Raw genomic sequence first — 24,114 nt, forward strand, 5'->3', positions numbered from 1 at the left:
TTTGCTTTGGCAAATAATGCATGTTTTGTTAACCTGTTTTGGGACCACGACGGTAAGGGTAGGGGTGATCTGGGCACTTCTCAAGGGCTTGCCGTTGAATGTCCACCCTTTTGAAAAAAATAGATATTGCAAAGCAACGTCTCCTATATTACCGTAATGTATTTTACGAAAATAAAATCGTATGTGCTAGACAGGCGGAAGAACTTTTCCGAGGTATGTACCCATTCATGGAGCATATTTCGCGGTTGTATATAGTGCATGTTTTTCATTGCCTTTAGGATGCATGGGGTTACTTTGAGCACCTCCCACAAGGTGGTCTCTGCAAGTAAACCCTTTGAGCTGTATGGATATTGTAGATCAATGTTGTTTTTTATCCTTACCCCGGCAATTTTTATAGAAATAAAAGAGTCTTGATATGGCAGGAATTCAATTCAATTTTCAATTCAAATTTTTATTTAATTTTTCGACAAGAACATATAGACATCACTTTTTTTTTTGTAACAGAAAATGAGGTGCGTAAAACTAATAATGTAGGATGAAAAGAATGAACAACGGTTGTAGCACTTTGCGATAGTCATAAAACTCAAGTGATAGTCATAAAACTCAAGTGATAGTCATAAAACTCAAGTGATAGTCATAAAACTCAAGGAACGACCTTTTTTGAGACATGTTCTTTTGGAACGACTGTAATTGCGTTGGTATTTGCGTTATCAGGGTCATGATTGTATAGAGGAAATCAATGTGGGCACTTCCCAGAGTAGGCTCCCTTCGAATGGTCACCACTTTAACTATGTCAGTGTAAGTCAAAATTGCAGAGCAATATATCTTCTATTAACCCTATTGAATTTCATTAATAAAAGTTTCTTTGCTATGAGAGGACCAGAAGGATTGTTTAAAGGCATGTACCCAGAGAACATAATTATGTATTTGCGTTGGTACATGATTATTGCAAGTCTTAGACTGCGGTTGCCTTCGTATGTGAAACATTTTCACCTTATAGATATTGTAGAACAATGATTCTTCTATATCTTCCACTGAATTTTGATGAAAATGAAACGAAAAGGACGTTATAGAGTTTTTTTTTTTTTTTTTGCTTCAAACAGCTGTATTCACGTGTGTATAATTATGTTTTGTACCGGGCAGCGAGGGTATAATAGGGATAAATTCGGGTGCCTCCCTGCGAGTCGCTTTGACTGTGCACAATTTTTTGAAGATATACACATTGTAGAAAAATGTCAGGGAAATAAAAGAGTATTTGCTAGACGGCCAAACGACTTAAAAAAAAAAAATCTTGTACGCTTAGAACAACGGAACTCGCGTTGGTTGATGCATGTTTTGTAATAATCGTGGGGATATATGATCGATAACTGTAACTTTGGGCACTACCCGCACAGGGTTTCCTTTGTGCCATCTTCAGTATCTAAAAACCCTCAAGGATGCAAGAGCTGAATCATCAAGAAACGAATGAGCTACCTTCCTAATAGCAAAATAAAGTTCCTTCATTACAAAATTGGACAAGTTGTTATATTTCGTACTTTGATTCTACGTAATTAATGGATAAGCTATCATTATCTGTCTGATAACAAACTCTAATTTGCATAATATTATTCATGCTAGGTTACTATTGCTGTAAAGTTTGTTTTTGGTGAAGAGGAACTGAAATATCATTTTTGAACACTCATGATATGCTCATATCGGGCACCTTGATGCATTTGAATATTCTGTTGGCTCGGTCCCTTTATCAACTAGCAATAATCGCGCCTCGGATAAACCTCATTGGCTACGATACTGCCATACTATGCAACTACGATACTATGCAAATGAGGCCCGGATTATGTACATGGAAATGTTTGCATCGCACTAATTGACATTGTAAATATAGGTTCCAACACATTCGGTGTTCCAATCTGAAACCTATAGAAGCATAGTTTTCATGGAATCACTGTATTCTTATCATTATGGGAGCTAATTTGCATATTATGCAAATGAGGCCCAGATTATGTACATGGAAAAGTTTGAATCGCACTAACTGATAATGTAAACATAGGTTTCAACACTTTCGGTGCTCCAATCTGAAACCTAAAATCATAATTTTCATGGAAACATTGCATTTTTATAATAATGGCAGCTTATTTGCATATTATGCAAATGAGACCCAGATTGTGTTCATGGAAATGTTTGCATCGCACTAACTGACATTGTTAACATAGGTTTCAACACTTTCTGTTTTCCACTCTGAAACCTAGAAGCCTAGTTTTCATGAAAACACTGATTTTTTATCATTATGGGAGCTAATTTGCATATTATGCAAATTTAGCCACTTTGCCCCACTGGATTCTTGGGACTTTTAGTATGGTGTTAAGGAGCCCATAACAAGTTGCACTGCAGTGGAATTCCTACTGTTGCAATTAGTGGTGGGTGAAACCGTATTTTGACTGGACTATCTGTGGTGTGGCCGTGTCTTCCCAGAATACAGTGATCACACGGTGATGATAAGTGTATATATTGCAGTGATTAATCTGTTTTATATTTACATAGTTTACATAACTTTTGTTGTAAATTTGGTACGTTCGACGGTTGTCATATTTGTGCACTAGTATACGGTGTGGAAATGAAGAATAATACCCCCCCCCCCCAAAAAAAAAAAAAAAAAAAACGGACAATGAAAGGAAAAGGGAAAAAGAAAGCAAGGGGAAGAATATTACCCTAAACATAATTTATGTCAGTATCTCTCATTAACAACGACATTCTGTGGATATCTCCCTACATCTTCATTTCAATTTGCACATCCAGTGGCGTATCTAGGGGGGAGGGGGGGTGGCAAGGGGGGTACGTGCCCCGGGCGCCACTCCTTGGGGGCGCAAAAAACGAAAAAAAAAAACGAAAAAAAAAACGAAGAAGAAGAAGAAGAAGAAAAGAAAAATGAAAAGAAGAGGAGGAAGAAGAAGAAGAAGAAGAAGAAGAAGAAAAAAACTCGCCCGGAAGGAGGGGGGGGGGGGGGGGAGGGAGCATGCATGGGGGGGGGGGGCAGAAAACCAAATCAAACAAGATAAAAACAAAACATGATGATGACGCGGACAAAATGACAATGTTTATTGTGTTCACACAAGAATTCCATATTCTGTAAGCTGAAATACAAACATTTTCGGCTCGCTCGCTCCGCTCGCTCGTCAAAATTTACATAAAAAACGAAAGTAAGAACAAAATGTGATAATGACGCAGACAAAATGTGTTCACACATGTCATTTTATATTTAGCAGGAAAAATGTTACACGGAGCAGCGACTGCAATTTCATTCGTTCTGAAGCGATCGCCGATTGGATCAAAAGAGGACGCCAACGGTTTCGAACATACGGGGGGGGGGGGCAAAAAAAATCAAAAAGGTAAGAACAAAACGTAATGATGACGCGGAAATATACAAATTTCGGCTCACTCGCTCATACTAATTTACAGTATTTTTTCAAGTCCTCAGTTTGTTGGTATAAATCATTATCTATAAGGCCGTCACTATATCTTGATTAGAATTGTAAGATTTAACAAGCCAAAAATGACAAGAATTCCATGTTTTGTAAGCTGAAATACAAATAATTTTCGCCTCGCTCGCTGCGCTCACTCGCCAAAATTTATCAAAATTCATTACATTTAAACCCTCCAAAAGACCCCTTTTAAGTGCTTGAAAAAGCGCTCGCCAAAATTTATCAAAAAAAAAAAAAAAAACAGAGATAAAAACAAAACGTGATGATGACGCGGAAATATACAAATTTTGGCTCACTCGCGGGCACTATAATTTAGAGTATTTTTTAAAGTCCTCAGTTTGTTGGTATAAATCGTTATCTATAAAGCCGTCACTATATTATTATCTTGATTAGAATTGTAAGATTTGATAAGCAAAAAATGACAAGAATTCCATGTTTTGTAAGCTGAAATACAAACGATTTTCGCCTCGCTCGCTGCGCTCGCTTGCCAAAATTTATCAAAATTCATTACATTTAAACCCTCAAAAAGACCCCTTTTAGGTGCTTGAAAAAGCACATCATGTGGACTTTGTTTAAAGTCCCTATACCGGGATGGGGTTGGGGTTGAACACTTTTTCAGAAATTAGGGGCGCAATTTTCGCGCTTGCCCCGGGTGCCGTTTTCCCTAGATACGCCACTGTGCACATCTATAAAATATTAGGTTTTGTTTACCTTTTTAACACGTACAAATTGAAATAAAGATGTTGCACTTAATGTGTGTGGAATATGGTACTGTACCATCTATGTTCTACTGGGGTGGAATGTACAATTACGCTCTGATGACATTTAAGGCACTTGCATTATTTGAAAACTTTTGATATACAAAGCTGGATTCCCCAACACAGAAACTATCTTTGATAAACGTGTTTTCATGCCTATGTTGGATTTAAATTAATAAACAACATATTGATTGTTCTAATTACATGATTATGCCATTAATTATTATGTCTAGGTTGCTAAAGTGGCAACCAAGCTAGATCAAGTTCAATGCCCACGTATAAGAACACAATTATTGCGACAACAAAAACAAACAAGCAAACCAAAAACATGACGTAACAATATCTGGTTCAAAAGCAACAACAACAACAACAACAACAATAACAACAACAACAACAACAACAACAACAACAACAACAACAACAACAACAACAACAACAACCCCGGACTACTATGTTCATTATTGTATTTATTTTGTTGATTGTTACCCTATATAGGGTCTACTTGCTCGTAATTTGTTCTTTGTATATCTTATTGTACAGCGAACAGAGAAGCATGTGCTCATTATGAGCCTTATAAATGTATTATTTTCATTATTATTATTATTATTATTATTATTATTATTATTATCATTATTATCATTATTATTATCATTATAATTATTATTATCATTATTATTATTATTATTATCATTATTATTATTATTATTATTATTGTGATTATGATTATGATTATGATTTAACTACTAGCAAATGTTACTGAAACTTATCTATGGCTTCTGAAACCGGTACTCGTTTGAAGGGATACTTGTAAATACACTATACAATGTCAACACGTAAAATGACATAAAGATGTGCAAACTGTTTACAGGCTGTCATGCAATGCTTCGGGTGGTTGCTGTAGGTAGATGATCGCTAACGCAGGTTCGATTACATAAGAGGAGTATAAAATAATATACACAGATATAGAGCCATAGTACACTGGACTCCCGTTAGATCACGATGTCCTCGTGACCGGCGTTTCTAATTCGTTGTCATGATTATCGAAATTTCGTTATAACCGAGCATAAACAATAAAAAGCAAAACATTGTTACAGTCCCGTCACTAGGCAGGCATCTAGGCTATTTGGTAAAGAAACATGTATAGTTGCCTATATATACTATGCATGTTTTCACCAAATACAATGTAGTGATATTTACCGCAACACTGAAATACAAGTTATGAAATAGGGTCGGTTGGTTATGTCTGCAACTCATTATTCTCCCATATTATATACTGATCTGTGTACAAGAATGTCACGAAAATAACGTCTTTGGTCATCTGCAAATGATACAACTGCTGCCTTTTGATTTCATGTCAAAAGAAGAATTTGAGCAAGGTTTGTGTGAAGGTCAATAGGAAACTTGTGAGAGGATGATATTTGTCTTCATCTCATCGCAATATAGGGAACCGCTTCAAATACGTTTGACGTATGTCAGCTCTGTCCAGAGCGTCTTGCGGAATGACACCAATCTCATATTATAATAAAAATATGATGATGATGATGATGATGATGATAATAATAATAATAATAATAACAACAACAATAATAGTAATAACTATAATGATAATAATAGTAATAATGATAACAAAGAAAAATAACAATGATAATAATCAGTGCTTAGAACGCACGGTATAGTCTCTCTGCGTGAACACATGAAAAAAATATTTCAAACTTTTCTTTATTCACATTATAATCAACAATTATAAAAAAAGATGAGTTTTTATAACAGATTTGAATTTATCAGAATCGGTAATACATCTAATGCAGAGGGGGAGGTTATTCCAAACTTATCATGCTAATGGTGAAATTTTGCTAAAAGTTCTATCGAAATGTCTTGGATTTAGCACTTATTTTAAAGAGGAGTTTGTTTGTTTGTTTGTTTGTTTGTTTGTTTGTTTGTTTGTTTTAAGAGGTATTAGTGATAATCAGCCTGTCAATAAAAATGTCATTTTATATGGTTAAGTACTATAGATGAATTCAAAATGAGATTTTTTATCTTCTTGTCGAATGTTCTTTTTTTTTTGAGAGCGATCGAGGAGAGTTTTAGTTGGATAGGGATAGATTTCTCATGTTCAGTCCGTATTAAATGTCGTTCATGTTTGTATAGGGCACAAGTGTATACACGTATGTACAAATATCATTTGGAGATACCGTATAGAACTAGGACCACGATATGAAAATTGCAACAATTATTTGAAATCTGACACTGAAATTTGACTTTAATCGAAAATGGGCAGTTCAAAATTCAACTGAATTTCATTACCCAGAACAATTAAACTGACCAGCAGTTAAAAGGAAATTCATAAAATTGAAACATTCTAACAATTTACATTTTCAGTGATGTAGCTATTCATTGAGAAGGAGTGCTTGCGGAAACCATCACCTCGAATTTCATACAGCATCAAATTTAACTCTCAAAAGAAATTACATATGGTTTTATGTACTATATACAAGTCTGCTTTCAAAGAATTCAATATGAAACATCATCCACTCCTTAAAAAAGTCTTCGTATATTGCATGTACAACAGTATGTTACTTCACATAATTATAGTGAACATCGTGAAGTGAGTAAAATCGCGATGTTAGACCGCCAGTGTAAATGGAAGTTCAAGATACCAATTCTGTATGAATCATGTATGATTCTGGATTCCACGTAGGCGCTGTCAGTGCTCATGGGTCACCAGCTGCTCTCTGTAAATCCATCAGAGGGATAGAAGTCTAAATAGCCTTGTCCATTGGAGTTGCAAATGCCGAATTAGCTCGACGGCAATAGCAGCGACAGCGATTGTCAAAGGGAAAGGCCGGAAGTGTGACGTCACCAGCCTACCCTGTTTCCAGTCGTGCGACTTCCACTGTACCTCCATGGACCCAGTCGTACGACCTGCCAACGCACACTACGACCTGACTTTACAAGGCTAGTCGTACGACCGTTAGGTTTAATGAATATAGATGCGCACATAGTGCGCATTGCGTGCGCTTCTATACTTCTTGCATATAATACTGTATCGTGATTGGCTGAAAGTCTACGACCAGTCGTGGAAATTCAACATGTCAAATATCTACGACTGGCACTAACACCCAGACGTACAACTGGAATCTGGCAAGACTGGTGACGTCACACTTCCGGTCTTATCGTATGTGTGCGGCATGTTTAAGACAGTTTGGGCTATAAGATCCGCAAATTATACGATCCGACCGGTCGTACGACCTTAAGATCGGAAGTGAGACGTCACCAGTCTTGCCAGATTCCATTCGTAAGACTGGGTGTTAGTGCCAGTCGTAGAAATTTGACATGTTGAATTTCCACGAACCCAGAACGGTCGTAAGACTAAAGGTGAGGATGTAGTGCGCGTTGCCTGGTCGCACGAACTTGTCTCATGGTTATAAGGTCGTATAGTTGTGAGTCGTATAGTGATCGGCGGGATGTAGTGCCAGTCGTAGAGATTTGACATGTCTAATATCCATGCACGACCGGTCGTGGGCTCTACCAGCCAATCACGATACAAATATTATACAAAAAGTATAGAAGTGCACACAATACGCACTGTGTGCGCTACTCACTGGTAAAATGTGCTAAAACCAGAACGGTCATAAGCCTATAGTTGTGTATAGTCTTATATTGTGTGGTGTCAAGTCGTTAGACTGGTCATATGCCCTAGACTAGAGTCGTACGACTGGTCGTACCGGTCTGATCGTATTCAGTGATGCAGAGGGCTTTATCCGTGAAGAGCGCTAAATTGTACCGGAGGATATCAGGCCTAAGGCCGTCATTCATTTTAGCTAGACCGACTGTTGTGCTGGAGCTGACTGTGCTAAATTCTGGTACGGAAAGGCTGGAGCCGTGCTAGAGGCTGTGACTGCGGATGACCTGTTGGATCCTGGGTTCTTTCTAACCGTACGTGCCACCGCAACACCCCCGATGATGATGATAATGAGTGACGATACACCTACGAACACAAGCGTTCCGATCACGCGCCCAGTGTAATCTGAGTAGCACATGAACAAAACAAACGCAAAAAGTAGCAGGAAACCTACGTTAAAACTTATTTTAGTTTTCTCACATGCAAAATAATAGTAGTAGATGAACGAAGAAAGAAGGGAACTATAATAATAGACATTGGTTGTTTCTTTCTAAATCAACACTTTTAAGTTTTATTACAGTTCTACACGATGTCAAAGTTCAGTGTAAAATCAGACAATCAGGACGGCAGAGGTTTTATTAAAATCCATCAACCTGTATGCAAATATTCACTGAATTTTCTTCTTTTTAAAAGCATGAAATCCACAAGAATTAGACGCTTCCTTTACATGAAATCCTTATGTAGTCTTGCAATAAATTATCTAGCCCTGCTAACTCACAGGGGGAGGGGGTTGCACTTTGTCATGCAGTAATCGACCAAACATGACTTTCGAATGCAAAACGTTGACGGTTTCTGGAAGTGATGACATCATTATCACTCCAAGCTGGCGTGTGTGGTTAAATATATCTTGCCATTACTGAAAATGATGGAATCCCATTTTCTTTGCTTATTTTTCCACTAATAATTTTTAATACTCGTAACATTAGCTTATTGGTCCAATTTTCGTGGTTTGTGCGTGTGAGAGTATGTGCACTTACCCGTGTTGGAAAACGAGGACACACACACGAAATTTACATTTAAACTGAGGACACATAGAGAACCGAGGACGTCTTCGCTTCGCAGACAATTCCAAACGGTCTGCTTTTCCATGTGGGTAAATGTTTGTATAGGTCCTCGATTAGCATTAATTATTGTAATAAGTCCTCGGTTGGATGGTAATATACGAATGGGTCCTCGGTTGACAAGTGTCCTGCTTACACGCAGGTCCTCGGTTATGTGGTAAAAATTCTTGTTGGCAAAGTCCTCGGTTTCCACCATAGACGCGTATGTGTGCATGTGAGGGAGAGGGAGCATATGTTTGTAAAAATAGTAAAAGAGATGGATTATGTGTGCCTGTTTGATATCTTTGTTTTGTTTTATTTTGTTTTTGTTTTATTTTTTTTTTTTTGGGGGGGGGGTTGTTGACTGGGTCGCTTCTCTCACCCTTGTATTGACACACCACACCAGCATCCTCGCTGTGGCCACAGTTGTGATCGTAGAAGTCATTTGACGAACACTGCGAAAGAGACGATTCCCATCCAAAGCAGTTCACATCGTCGAGAAAAATGGGACCTCGACCCTGGCCGTAAAAAGCGTTCCTCACCGCAGCGGAGACCGTGGTGTTGTATCCGAGTTGTCGGCAGACCACGCTCGCTTCGACATTCGTCCATTCATCGTCGCACACCGTCCCCCACTGGTTGTCGTAGAAGACCTCGACCCGACCTTCGCTGTCCGATGGCCCTCCTACTAAACGTACGGGGAAGTCAGGCCGTATCGTGGTGTTGGTCATGGTAGAGGATTCTGTAGTCGTATGTAGAACTGCAGATGAGGGAAAGGAGAAACGTTACCCGTTATTAATTCTTGTACGACACTTACAATTTCTCAAGAACAATCAAAAGAAAGTGGAAGGCTATTCCACTCTTATATCTCTTTAAACTGACAGGGCAATATCAAACAAACGAAATTGGATAAATCTATCAAAATCAGACATAGAATTCACTGTCACGAAACTTCTCTTGAAACTTCCGGCTACAATTTTCACTCAATCCAGGGATCTCCTGGACCCTCGCCAATCTTCTCGATCTTTGTTTGGTCAGTGTGGACCCTATAGCAACTGATGAAACTTTGCAAAGTTTGTCACGTGATCAGTCCACCATCTGTTTGCGGGCGGTGCCTCCAAAGCATTGTTGTACTATGACCGGTTCTGTATACTGCATTTGTCTGATTAATGAAATTTCGATATAACAAAAGAAAACTGTCTGTCCCGAGAACTTCGTTGTAACGGGGGTATAGGCCCGACACTGTTTTGGGGTAAATGTTTTACACTCATAGGGTGATATAGGTTTATAAAGCATCACATTCAGAACTACGGCTTTTTTTTTCTTTTATTTCTTTTGTTTCAACAAAAACTAAAGGGGGGGGGGAACCCGGGTGCGGTCATCCCTGGATCCGTCACTGAAATGATCCAGGACGCGTTTTTCTCTTTTTTAAGACGGCACAGATTGGGGCACGGCGCGTGTTAAACCTATGGGCAAAACGTTGGGTTAGGGTCCCCAATCTGTGCCGTCTAAAAAAAAAACACGCATCCAGGACATGGTCTACATGTGTTTGAAATATGGCGGGCATCGGGCATTTAGATGCCTACTTCCAAAGATACACGCCAATTATGACACAGAAGTATGTGTTGTTGACCCTCGACCCCAGTTTAGCTAGCCAAGGATCGCATCCGACCAAGAAGTCGTTATTTTATAAAATGATCCGAGTACCATGGTCTATAGGTGTGCAAAATATGAAGGCGATGGAGCATAAAACTTTCCAAAATATAGACTGATGTACATTTGATTTCGATCCCATTTTACATATCCAAGATTATGTCTGATCAGACAGTTTTTATGCCTCCGCCAAGAAGTGGTGCCGCAGGCATTACTTTTTCGGGTTGTCCGTCCTTCCGTCTGTAATGAATTTTGTGGACAACGTATAACTAAAAAACCTTTTGAGGTATCCTAATGTAACTTGGCATGTATGTGTATTAGGGGGTGAAGTTGTGCCTACCAACTCTTGGGTGCACATGCTCAAGGTCAAGGTCAAAAGGTCAAGGTCAAATGCTCAAAATTTCACTGTTTCCCCATATCTATGCAATGCTTTGAAATATTTTCTTGAAACTTAGTGTATACATGTATAACCCAATTAAGATTCTCTGGTGAAAGTTTGGGGTCATGAGGTCAAAGGTGAAAAGGTCCAGTAAAAATGTTGAAATTTCACTTTTTTTCTCCATATCTTGGAAATGATTCAAGGTATAATATATCCATGGAACATAGTATATTTGCGTGTCCTGACTGACAGTGATTATCTATGAACTTTCAAAGGTCAGGGGTCAAAGGTCAAGGGCAACACTTTAAAATTCTACTATATCCCTCATATCTATGAAATGCCTGCAGGATTATTATGGTTTGGTTTTTTTTTTTTTAACTTGATGTATCCATGTTTGACCAAATAGAGATTGTCTAGGAAGTGTTTTTTTTTCTTTGCCAGAAAGGTCAAAGGTCAAAGATCCAGTGAAAGTGCTGAACTTCACTTCTTCCTCCATATCTCGGAAGTGGCTCAGGTTATCTTGAAACTATACATGTTTATGCATGTTCTGCCGGATAGTGATTCTCTTCTGAATTTAAGGGTCAAAGGCCAGATGAAAATGGTAACAATTTACTGTTTAATACAGAACTTGCACTTTTTTCCGTACCTTGAAAATTACTCAATGCATAAACTTATGAAAGGGTCAAATCAAGTAAAGTCCTAAAATCCCCAAATACATGTTCTCCTATTCATCCAATTAAACCTAGGTCAAGGAAGGTGAACATTCAACACATTTGTGAGAAAAACATGTCATTTTGATATTTTGCCAATTTTATGAAAATGTAATCACACATTGTCCACATGTAATATAAACCTATTAGGAGAATAATGCATTATGGCGGAGGTATACCAGTCGCCATAGCGACATTCTAATTATTTCATAAAATGTTGCACTTGACATAGTCTACAGTTGTACAAAAGTTATAGCAACTACATGATAGGACTATATTGCTCAACATCTCATTCAAATGAAGTCTTAAGTATACAATTTCAACCAATTTTGAGACATAATCCAGACATTCAATAAAAAAAAAAAAAAAAAAAAAACGGAGGGCGCACTCCTGATAACCTGTAGTGTCAGCTACAACATATCAAAAGCTGGGGAAAAGCGGCACAAGGATTCCTGAGCTACTGCTCACTGAACGAAAAAAAAAAATGGATCGCCATAGAGATAACACGAAATGGTCAAATTTAACATGAGAAGGCTAAGTGTAAGTAGGTTCGTTTTTTTTCACAGTGATGACGTCATTAAAAAAAGGTCAGGTAAGTTTAACGTATCTTCGATAGATAATACTATCCTAAGCTACAACATACTGAAATCTGAGTGAAAATCGGTCGAGGAAAAGTGAAATATATTCAAATATATGCAACTTTTCGATGACGTCATTTTTATTTATTTTTTCACATTTCTTATGTATTTAGTAACTTTGTTTTTTGTTTTTTTTTTTTAAGTCTCAACGACATATCAAATGACATCTACAACTCCTACAACTCCGCGACTTACCCGCAACAATAAGCCCGTCACATCTTTCTGGACAAGCCTTGCTTATTGTGACTTGTGCGGGGAACAATTTTTGCTACCCAGGTGGAGGTCCCCATAGATGGCCCGCACATGCAGTGACAGTATACCTAGCGCCAATATAGTTAGATTATTATAATAGCTGTGTTACATTATTTGTTACTAATGGCTTTCCATAGCCACTGTTATTGTTACGCACGTTGAGTTTCTGTGTTTGGCCGTAAGCTCGTCTCGGCCACGGCAATAAATCGTTTCAACTACATCCGAATCGTCTGTTGTTTCCTTCTTCGGTAATGGCGTGGTGGATTTCGAATCTAACGCCGCAGTTCTGTTCTCCCAAGTTCCAAGACAAGGAGGAATCTCGCCCAACATAGTGGGGACAGGCGCTCCATTTATATTTTGGTGATAGTTTGGGTGTAGGTATACGATTGGAGTGATTTATAGTGCGTTTAGTCCCGTCCGTAGACATGCACGTTGCATCGACGAAGCGATGCGCCGCCGTGGCCGGGTCCAACCCCGGCAACGCTCCAACGCAGCGAAGCACTGCCGCTACCGCAGGGGCATCAGAGAGATGGTGTCCGGTCGGTGTCGCGCCGAGCGACGTTTGGAGACTCCGGAATGAATTTCCGTGTTTCCCAGCCAATGTCCACTCGAGTTTGGACACAACCGTGCAAATAGGGGTTAAAAGTGGTTCGACTGTAAACCTCATTAGATAAACTACTGCAGATGCTTTAGGCCTCGATGTGGTGGTGGATGATTTTGGTTATGGTGATTATTTTGACCTTGATTCCTCCACTGACATCTTGAAACAAGGCATTGTAGGCCTCGCTTGCTTTTCACTTGTACACAATCAACAAGACATGTGGTTTGATGGTCTAGTTATTGATGATGACACCATGGAATTGTACACACATGACACTGCCATTGATGTTTTGGCTGGTGCTCCATTTATGGAGGAAAATGATGTGTCGGTAAGACCCTCTAAGCATGTCATCATGTTTGGTGATAGTTGTGTTTTTAGTTACGGTGCCGGTACTACGTCTGGTCAGGATGGCCACCCTGGTGTTCGGTCAGATGTGGCGGATGTTGTTCACAATACTGACACTGAACACGATCGTGTGATGAACAGCGAGTGTGTGAATGGATTTGTTGGTGGGTATGAACACGAGATAAACAGTCACAATACACACAGAGAGACAAACACAGGCAAAGCCACACATGACAAGCATGGACATACCGATTGTGATCACATGACACGTACTGTCACTGATAATACCTCTCACTCACACATGCATGGATATGATTGTGACCACATGACCTTCAACCATGTTGGTACAAAGACAGAGCATGGACCCTACCATGGACAGAGTGTGTGGAGAATGAGATGGGAATGGAGAATGAACATGATCATGAATGTGTAGAAAATGTGATGGGTACAGAGAATGAGCATGACCCTGAATGTGTGGAAATAGTGATGGGAACAGAGAACGAGCATGTTGATCCTGATTGTGTGGAAAATGTGATGGGAACAGAGAATGAACAAGTGGATCCTGAATGTGTTGGTAATGTGATGGGTACAGAGAATGAATGCGATCCTATGCTCACACATAATGTGATGAAAGCTGTAGGTGAATGTGAGATGATCATCAAAGGGACAGCGACAGGGATGATATTCATGACAACATGGAGTTGTATGTAAAGTCGTCAGAGTACTTCGGTTACCTGTCAGGTGTTGATATAGATTCATTGGGTAGCAGTTCCTCCGTTCACTTCCCACCTGGTGTATCCGCAGACGTTGGCTGTATCCCCATTTTTTATGACTCTGATTGTTCCTGCGCTGGGACAGATGTTGATAGCAATTGTCTGTCCACTGAGTGCTGTTATACTGCTCCACGCATCAAGCTTGCTGATGCTGTTGAGAAGCGTTCTCACACCGACTGTCGTGTGGGTGACTGTCCCAGCCGGCGTCGCGATGCTGGCCAGCTGGGTCATGTGGGTGGTGCTGGTGTTACCCATGGCTACAGTGCTTCTCAGGTCTACAGAGAGACTGGTATGAGCACCCTGGACATCTTGACGCCGACCCATTCTCTCAGTAACATGAGACCGCCAGATATACCTCCACGGCAACACCTTGATGGTCCTAAGGACAGTACAGGCAAGCCTCCCGACGAGACTACACCTTCAGAGGCAGATCTCACACCCCAAGGCGCATCTAAGCCTGGTACCCTGACTTCTCCAAATGTCGATGATGACACTGAATGCCTCCATCCACCTGGAATGGATGATGTTGGCTCTTCTGATAGCGACACACTTCCAGCTTGGAGTCCCCCCTGGACTAGTTGCCTTTGCCCACCATCATCACTGAGTGAAGGAGGTCCTTTCCCTCGTCCCCACCTTGGAGCTGCACATGCAGAAACTCGGATGATAGCCACTGCCCATCTGGGAAATGTCTTCTGCGCTCCTACCCGTAATCGTGCTGGCCCTGATCCGATGGACGTCCGCCATCTTCGCGTACTCCAGTCATCCCCATCCCTCAGCACCCCCTGACTACATTGGACTGCCAGCAGTACTCCATTGCCCTCCCATGCCCCCGTTGACCCCTGGTTGAGTGTGGCACTAGTTACATGTACCTAGTTTCCTTAAACTGCCCTGTAAACTCCACACTGAAGTGTATTTGTAGTTTACATACATATGATTTATTGGGTATGTTATTTGTACTTGCTCAGAGGACATTTTAAGTACATATACCCAAATCATAATAGTTAATTAGGCCATTTGTTTCATGTTTTTAGAGATTTTTTTTAGAGTACAGTGTATTTTCAAGACTTTGACTACTTATTATCTTTTATCATAATGATAGATATACATGTACATAAGTACATTGTAAATGCATGTGTACTTTGTTTATGAAATACACCAATATTTTTGTTAGATTATGTGTGGTCTTTAATATTCCGATACCATAAGTGGTGTAGGATAATACTTTATTTCTGGGCCACATGATGTTTGTACACCTTATTTCTACAATGCGATACTCCTTTTGTGAGACTGGTACGCTGTGGGTTTTCACTAGCTGGAAATTCAATTTGTTACATTAATTGTTTGTTTGTTTGTTTGTTTGTTTTTTGGTCATGCAACAACATATTATGCATAATGAGAATTGTTTGGTGATTGTGTTTTAATGATTTATATTAATATTTCTTTAACGATTACTTTCGAGGGGACCTCATATCTGCGATTTGTTAGGGTAAACAGAAGATGGTTAATATGGATTTCAGTTGATGTATATTTTATTGATGTGGCTCATCCAGTGTACCTATCCCACTTTGTATATTATTATGCTGGTTATTATGTGCATATTGAATTTGTGCTTTTATTTTTAAGTATAACCTTAAGGGCACAGGTGCTTACTAGTGGTTGTAATTCATACGCTGCTTTTACCCTGGTTGCAGGCTGTCATGAAGGGTTTCTTTCCACTCCGTATGTTCTTTTTATGAAAGGATTATTTGTACACGTTGCTTGCTACACCAACGCTTTGGTGGGTTTATTTTTCTTGTTATTGTCTTTAAGGGCATTAATTGCTCGGGCTATATTATTTACGTTGTAACTACAAGTTTTGTCCCTGGCATATCCTGTGTGCCAGCTTACACGATACACAGCATATACATGTACCTTTGTTTTATTATGTATACCTGCCTTCAACATTATTCGTGTACCTGCGAGTTTCTATAGCTTAGGTTCCAACGCCCATAATCCTCATTCACCCACATAGATTTTTAAAATGTTAGTTAATGTATTGTTAAATTTGAAATATGTACAACGTGTACACCTATTTTCCTTTGCCTTATGTTTTATTTTGTGCCTTTCAAGTGGAGGGTCTGTGAGGTTCATGGTCATACCCTCCATAGTTCCGAACTGTTACCTATAAACGCTTGCCATGTTGTTTATAGTATTTGTGGGTTTTGTTTTTTTAATTATGCACACATTTTTGTAGTCTGTGTCCTTTTGCATGCACTATGTCCCACTGGTTGTGACAGATGTAGTCCCCTCCCCTGAGGTGAAGGGTAGGGAGTAGGAAAACTAAGGTGTGTTATTTTGCCATCTTTAATGGTGCAGCCTCACTTCCTTAGATAAATATGCATGACAGGTCAGTAATATGATTATGTTATTAAATCCAGTTTTATTCAGGGTTTTGTATTATAAATGCACATATATGTTTGTTTCGTACATATAGTACAGATGAGAACGTTGATAAGGTGATTTTATTTTTGATTTATTATATGAAGATTGTTTGTATACGAACAGTTATTGGTAGGTAAATTATTATTATATATGGTAGGCGCTGTTTAATAAAGAGTTCCTCATTTCTGTTAGTGTATAAAACTAGTTGGATCCATAATATTGCCGTGTAGAAATGGTTTCAACAATTTGTAATTTTGGTAGGGTAATGTGATTGTTAGAAAATTTGATTTGATTCATACATGAATATATATTTAGGTTTAGAGATTGAAGCCTTAAATAGTCGTTTATTTGTTAGGCGTAGCAAATCACATAGTGGAAATGAAAGAGATAAAAAGGAAAGAAGAAGCCACGCCAATATAGTTAGATTATTATAATAGCTGTGTTACATTATTTGTTACTAATGGCTTTCCATATAGCCACTGTTATTGTTACGCACGTTACGTTGAGTTTCTGTGTTGGCCGTAAGCTCGTCTCGGCCACGGCAATAAATCGTTTCAACTACATCCGAATCGTCTGTTGTTTCCTTCTTCGGTAATGGCGTAGCACGTATAAGGCCTATATAGTCGCCCGTACTACATTGTAGTTACGCACGCAAGTCCGATTTACCCGCAGCCAAGTACACTTAGCTTTTCCGGGTGACTCCCGGGGATCGCCAGCAGAGGTCCACGCAGAATACCAGCAGGAGGCCCGCAGCTGCTGCAAGTTCCGGCATCAGGCAGTTAAAGGGACGGTACAGTATTGGTGGAGATGAGAATTGGGCTTTTAACTTTTTGCGAGATACCAAGAAAACACTTATGAAATAGTACAGAGCATACCATTCTAAGAGGAATTCAAAGTTTATTTCATGAAAATCGGGTTTGGAATGGCTGAAACATCCACAAAACAAAGTAAAACAAAGCGATTGTAAAAAAGTATGGGTCCCACACTTTATTAGTATTGCTCTTTTGGATATCTCAGCAATTTCAAAACCCATTTTCATAAAATAAACATTGAATTCCTCATGGAATTACACGCTCTTTCATATTTTAAAGAGGTTTCTCATCATCTCACAAAAAAAAAAAAAAAAAAAAATGGTAGAAACCTGAAATTAGGGGCCCGTTCCATCAAAGTTACAATTATGGTAACTTTGCCTTCCAATGGTATCTACCATGGCAACAATACTCAACAGCCAATCAAAGTCAAGAATTCCATGGAAGTTACCACTGGATGGCAAAGTTACCATGATTGTATCATTTATGCAACGGGCCCTACACTCTAAGAAAAAAAGGTTCTCAAATGGTTCTCGTCGGCTCCAAAATGGTTCTCGTCAGATGGTTCTCGCAAAATGGTTCCGATGAGCACCTATAAATGGTTCCCAATCGAAATGGTTCCGTTCGTCACCATTTGCTAGTATGCGACCCAGTCCCCGAGTGTTATTTGTGGTACTCCTGCAGGTCAAACAATATCTTTAGGTCCACTTTCATTTTTCCCCTTGCTGTATATTCGAATGTCAGATGTAAGAATCACCAAAACTGTGGTATTGATACAAAAATATTCTATGCGTTTTTACTGCTGTGATAATAAAAAGTACATAATTGTTTTTATCGTAGACTAATGACTTCTCTTGGCTGCGTGCCAACTGACAGCTCCCACCATCCAATTTTAGCGCTCGATCAGATATGCGTACGCGTAAACGTACACATACTAGTACTAGCACTGCACTGTGTAGGACTACTAGTATTGTAACCGCGGCGACACGCGCCGCGGCTGTGTAGCCCTGTGCTGCCTGCCTGCGCTAGCCTATGCAAACCTACCACCACATAGCGGCAGAGTGCCAATGCAATACCATACATGCAGCGCAACGGCAGACGGCGCGGCTAGATAGTGTAGACACATCATCACGCCCATCATAACGAACGGCACCCGGTAACGTTAGACATTACTTTTGACAAAGTGGACTGGAAACGTGTCACTGTCAATTCCATTTTCGCCACAGCAGTCACCACAATTCAGGAGAAGAGGTAAGATTTTTAGTTTTAATGTGGTTTTATCTCATTTTTAGATGACATTCGTTCGACGTTGGTACAAAATCAAGTTAGAATGTTACGTGTTAGATTCATCACTCAGTTTGAGGACGAGTCCCGAGCATACTCGGGCAGGTGACTATGGAAAATGCGTGTTGTAGCAAAATCAAACCGTCCTCAACTGGTTAACGGTTAGCTAGATCTTAATGATAGATCTAATTTGATCGAAGCTGCTATCTTTTGTAATGTTTACCAGGTACAGTAGATCCAGATCTATCAATAACATAGGCTGAGCTGACAGACACTTTACAATTAGAAATTTGGCATAGCAATGGCTCATGGGCTAGCCCGAACAGACGCCGTGCAGGGCCGGAGCATGGCTGTCACGTTTTTACAGCGACTGGGCCGGGCTAAGTTACTTAGCTAGGTATGCATGTAACGTTTAGATATTTCTTTGCCTATTAAAAATAGAGTCTACTAACTCTGAAACATAGCCCCAACGCCGAACGCAAAGATAACTGTGTACAAGGAGCGCCCCGGGGTAAGGTCTATACCGTCTACATGCAATAAGGAAATTTGTTCTAATGTTAGAAGCTTATAAGTTATGTATAACTGTCAGTGTTAACGTTAGAGCCAATAGAGGTCTGTCTACAGCCCAGTAGGCCTAACTGTTAGGTCAAAATCTCTTCAGTATGTTTTCAGGCTTGTTCTCAGTGAGGAGTCACGCCGTGTAATGCCGTGTTCTGTTTATCGAATTATAGCAATGACATTGTTTTATTAATGCGGTGTAGGTCTATTGTATCTTTCAATTCATATATCAGGGAAGTGGACACACCAACATGCACAGAAACCAGGGAACAAGTAACTCTGGCCGGGACGATGAAGCAGTACGTACGTGTTTGGGTCGCTGGTGCGGTTAGGGAAAAAGGTAGACTCTACATTGATCAGAGAGACAGCCCGTGACAGACCGTTGACAACATCGGCCAGAACCGGTAATCGGCGGTAGGCTTAACACTAGCCAAGAATGAGCTGGGCGGCCACAAGAATTCATCGATCAGAATAAGAGCCCGGGATAGCCCATTTGCAGCATCAGCCAGAACCCTGGGCTAGTCGAGAATGAGCTGTGTGGCTAAGACGATACATCGACCAGAATGACAGCCTGTGATAGCCTGTTGACAGCATCAAACAGAACCGATGGGCTAGTCAAGAATGAGCTGGGTGACCAAAAGAATACATCAATCAGAATGACAGTTTTAGCCCGATAGCCCGTTGACAGCATCGACCAGAAACCTACGCTAGCCAAGAATGAGCTGAGTCAAAGAAAACACACTGATGCTGCCAGAGAAAACCTTTGAGAAATATGTAGATAGGGTAGGTAAGTTCGTTTGCATTGACTTATAGTGTATTTTATAGCTGCTCTTTCAGAATCTGCCGTCAACCAAATATTTATGTCAGGCGACTTTTTGTTGGTTTGTGTGATGGAGGGTCACATGTTTTGTTATGATCCCAATACAGTATTTGCAACTTACAATGTACCAGTGATAATGTTTCACTATAATTTGCATTTAACAGCTTTGAATCAACTGTAATTGGGGGGGGGGGCGAGGGGGGGGGGGGGTAGACGTAATGAGATCACACCAGATGCCAATCTGAGAAGTGGAGTCATTCATAGTTCTAAACTTTAAAAGCACAAAAGGAAAATGCTCTTTATAATTCTCCAGTCATTGTGTGGTCGATTTCTGCACACTTTTAAAGTTTGCACCTAGACAGGTAAAACTTATTGCATTTATACCCACGCAGGAATTACGTATTGTGTAGAGAATTGAAGATTATGTAATTTATTTCAAAGCACTGATGCACCTCTTGTCACCAGTTTATATTGCTTTTGCAGAAATACAAAATGTACATGTGTGGTGTTTAAAAGACTGTTGGCAAATTTGGTGAACAAAATGACAAATGCTAACAACATATTATTGTCATAGGCAGGTTATAGGACAGCAAATTCAAACCTCAGATTTAGGCCTGCATACAGTTTACTCTAATGAATTTGTTGCTCTGCTATAAAAAAAAAAAAAGTGTAAATGAAGAGTTTGTTCGCAAAAACCGATAAGTCCATATTTGCCAAGTGGAGATATTTGCGATTAAAGGTCAAGAAAACTAAAGAGAACAATAAGAAAATGTTTGCTTCTTTTGACCATAACTTCAAAAATGTTACCTTTATATGTAAGTGTAGTAACCAATATATAATCTAAAAGGTATTATTTTGTACTTTATGACAGAGACCGTACTTCAAAATCTTCAAAAATGGACTTATCGATTTTTGCTATCAAACTCTTCAAATTTTTATCGATTCCCAATGTTATATATTTAAGATCATGGTTGAGGAATTTTGTTCATTCATGCTTGTGAAACTGTGTGGGTGTGGTATCCTAGCTCTTTTCCCCTTGGGATTCTTATTATCCTTCTCATTATAAAACAATGTGTTCTTTTCTTTTCCTTTCTTTTCTTTTTTGTGTGTGTTTTCGTAGGACATGCTGTAAATTGTCAGAAGTCATGATTAACCTGAATTGATACTCTTCTTGTATTTGCAGTTGTATAGATGTGTCTAAGGTGCTCTCAAATTGCAGAACAACAACAACAACAAAAAGGTCACTCGTATACAAAGATAAGTTAATTCAAGTACTCGACGTTATGAATGTGAAGTGAAGTGAAGTGAAGAAGTGTAAAGCTTATCCTATCCGAAGTATCATACAGTACCAGCAATATAATGTATGTTTTCTGTGACAATACCAAAGGTCCTGTTTAATGGAATTGTTTTCCTGCCCTTTGTAGTTGCTTTTAGGACAAATATGCGTTAAAAGGAAAAAAAAAAACAACAACACCAAACAAACTAGCAAATATGTGGAAAAAGTTCCTCATACTACTTAAGCAGGTAATGTACTTGCCTTCTGCCTATCTTATGACTTACACAATTACTGTATCTCATCCATGCAGGAATTATTTCACAGAGAATTAGAAATTTTGTTATGTATTTCAAAAGCCTGATGCACCTCTTGCTATTTCATATCATCTGTACAGAGATGTGTGATGGTCTTTCAAGAACTGCTCGGTACACAAATGACAAATATTATGGAAAAAATTAGTGAACAAATGAAAATATTTTGTTAAGAATATTTGACAGATTATAGCATGACAAATACAAACCTCACCTTTAGATTGTAAAAGTGAAGGTGAATAAATACATTTCTGCGAATATGTGAAAGAGCAAATTTCTATGCTTTTCAGTTATTGAGTAATGTTTCATGAAAAAATATTGGTGAATGTCATGTACATGTATTCATGCTTGTGAAACTGTGTGTGCATGGGTGTGTTATCCTTGCTCTTTTTTTCCCAGTGTCAATGATAATGTATGATATGCTGATGTATTGCTATATGTATACATGTTTTGAACGTATATTTGACTGATGAGATGAAATTCAGATGAATTCATTTCATTTCAAATGAGTTTGTGATGCACATTTTCAATGCAGATAGGTAATGTACCTTTAAGAATGGTGCCAGTGAAGCACCTTACCAGCACTGCATGTGAAACACACCAAAAATACACAGACATCAATTCACATACTACATTCTAAGAAAAAAAAAAAAGGTTCTTTTGAGCACCATTAAATGGTTCTCAGCACTGTCACAATAGCGACACCTTTTTTGGAGCCTGTGAGAACCTTTTTTAAATGGTGCCTGTCAGCACCTTTTAACAACGGTGCCCATTAGAACCTTTTCCAATGAAATGGTTCTCATGAGCACCTTTTGAAAAGAGTCAAAAAGGTGCCCATCTTTAGTCAAAAAGGTGCCCATGGGCACCTTTTAAATGGTACTCACGAGCACCATTTCATCGGGAAAAAGGTTCTAATGGGCACCTTTTGCAAAAGGTGCCGACAAGCACCATTTAGAAAAGGTTCTCACGAGCACCTAAAAGGGTGTCGCTATTGTGACAGTGCTGAGAACCATTTAATGGTGCTCAAAAGAACCTTTTTTTCTTAGAGTGTAGGTCTCAACCAAAACTATACGATCCCTTTAACCCGGCCGCGTGCGCATGCTGAGGGTCAGTTAATATTACTGCACAAGGTACTTCACAACAATCAATAGCAATACACTGGTAATAAGCCTATATCCCGATATTGCATTCTGAGGAGAGTCTTTCATTAGAACTTTCTCCTATACAATCATGAGCACTAGCTGCGTTCATCCTTATATTCACTAGACTTCGGACCTATAATACATGTACATATGGAAACTACGTCATGATTCGGCTTGCTACATGAATGAGGAAGTAGGTCCTATATAATTACAAAGAGTCAGGTTATATATATTACCCACATTGTGATCTGAGATAGCAATAGCATGATGGTAAAAAAAAAAAAAGCACACCGAAAATCATGAGAAGAATCAAATAGGCCTACATGTAATCAAGTACAGTACACGTATACAAACTCACGGCAGCTGACAGTTCTTGCCGCAGTACAGAGCACCACCAGTGACAGGTACACACGCACGGTTTCACTATGAACATTCGGAGCCATTATACATAGGGAACAGCGTCTTTGGTCTAAAAAGGAAGGTGACCTTTTCGATCTCGCCTCGATCCCTATTACAATACACCAAGCGGTATCGTACACGCATCGACTGCCGTCCCCTATATTCGTATTTGCTCATTCGTTGCCCCGTGTGTAGGCGCCTACACCCCAAACCATAGAGATAGAGCTGCCCTACCTTAGTCAAATGACAATAACAATGACGCTCACTGACAATGAGAATGAATTTTATTTCAAACACGGCCCCTCATGGGGGCATAGAAGAAATACAGACATCAAAATAGGCGTATATACTGTGAACGTCATCCATGCTTTGTTCCGATATACAGTAAACAGACCGATAACTCGACCGTGTATATATGTGTGTGTGTGTGTGTGTGTGTGTGTGTATTTTATACGAAATGATATACTGAACCAAGACCAATTGTCTCAGGAAATTTCATTATTTTACAGATATGGCACTACCCAAATAAATTGTACGATATCGACTGCCTCAGGTGAACAAAGTTGTCATCGGTGTGTTCATGAACCTAAGCAAGGCATTCGGCACTCTATGACCACACTCTCCTTATACGCAGATTGCAGTGATTACGCCATGGAGTTCGTAGCATTCCACTTGAATGGTTCATTAAAGATTATTATGAAATAGAAAGTAATATGTATGTTATGAATCTGTTAACTCAGAAGTACATGTATATACCTACATTGTGGCGCCCCACATGGATCCATAATGG

At 39.4% G+C, this 24,114-nt stretch overlaps 1 protein-coding gene and 1 non-coding gene across 2 annotated transcripts; both read right to left on the reverse strand.

The window, feature by feature from the left end:
- Positions 1 to 1,698: 1,698 nt before the first annotated feature.
- LOC140236372 (U4 spliceosomal RNA) lies at positions 1,699 to 1,806 on the reverse strand. The gene has a single exon (XR_011901772.1). It is a non-coding gene; the product is annotated as a U4 spliceosomal RNA (small nuclear RNA).
- Positions 1,807 to 7,666: 5,860 nt separating this feature from the next.
- LOC140236235 (scavenger receptor cysteine-rich domain-containing protein DMBT1-like) lies at positions 7,667 to 23,401 on the reverse strand. Its single transcript, XM_072316201.1, has 3 exons — positions 23,284 to 23,401; positions 9,339 to 9,713; positions 7,667 to 8,261 (listed from the first exon to the last, which is right to left on the reverse strand). Exons 1-3 carry the CDS (start codon positions 23,366 to 23,368, stop codon positions 8,056 to 8,058), a joined length of 666 nt encoding a protein of 221 aa, XP_072172302.1. The 5' UTR covers positions 23,369 to 23,401; the 3' UTR covers positions 7,667 to 8,055.
- Between the last annotated feature and the right edge of the window lie 713 nt (positions 23,402 to 24,114).

This window comes from Diadema setosum, chromosome 12 (genome assembly GCF_964275005.1).
Source record: "Diadema setosum chromosome 12, eeDiaSeto1, whole genome shotgun sequence".
Taxonomy (NCBI): domain Eukaryota; kingdom Metazoa; phylum Echinodermata; class Echinoidea; order Diadematoida; family Diadematidae; genus Diadema; species Diadema setosum.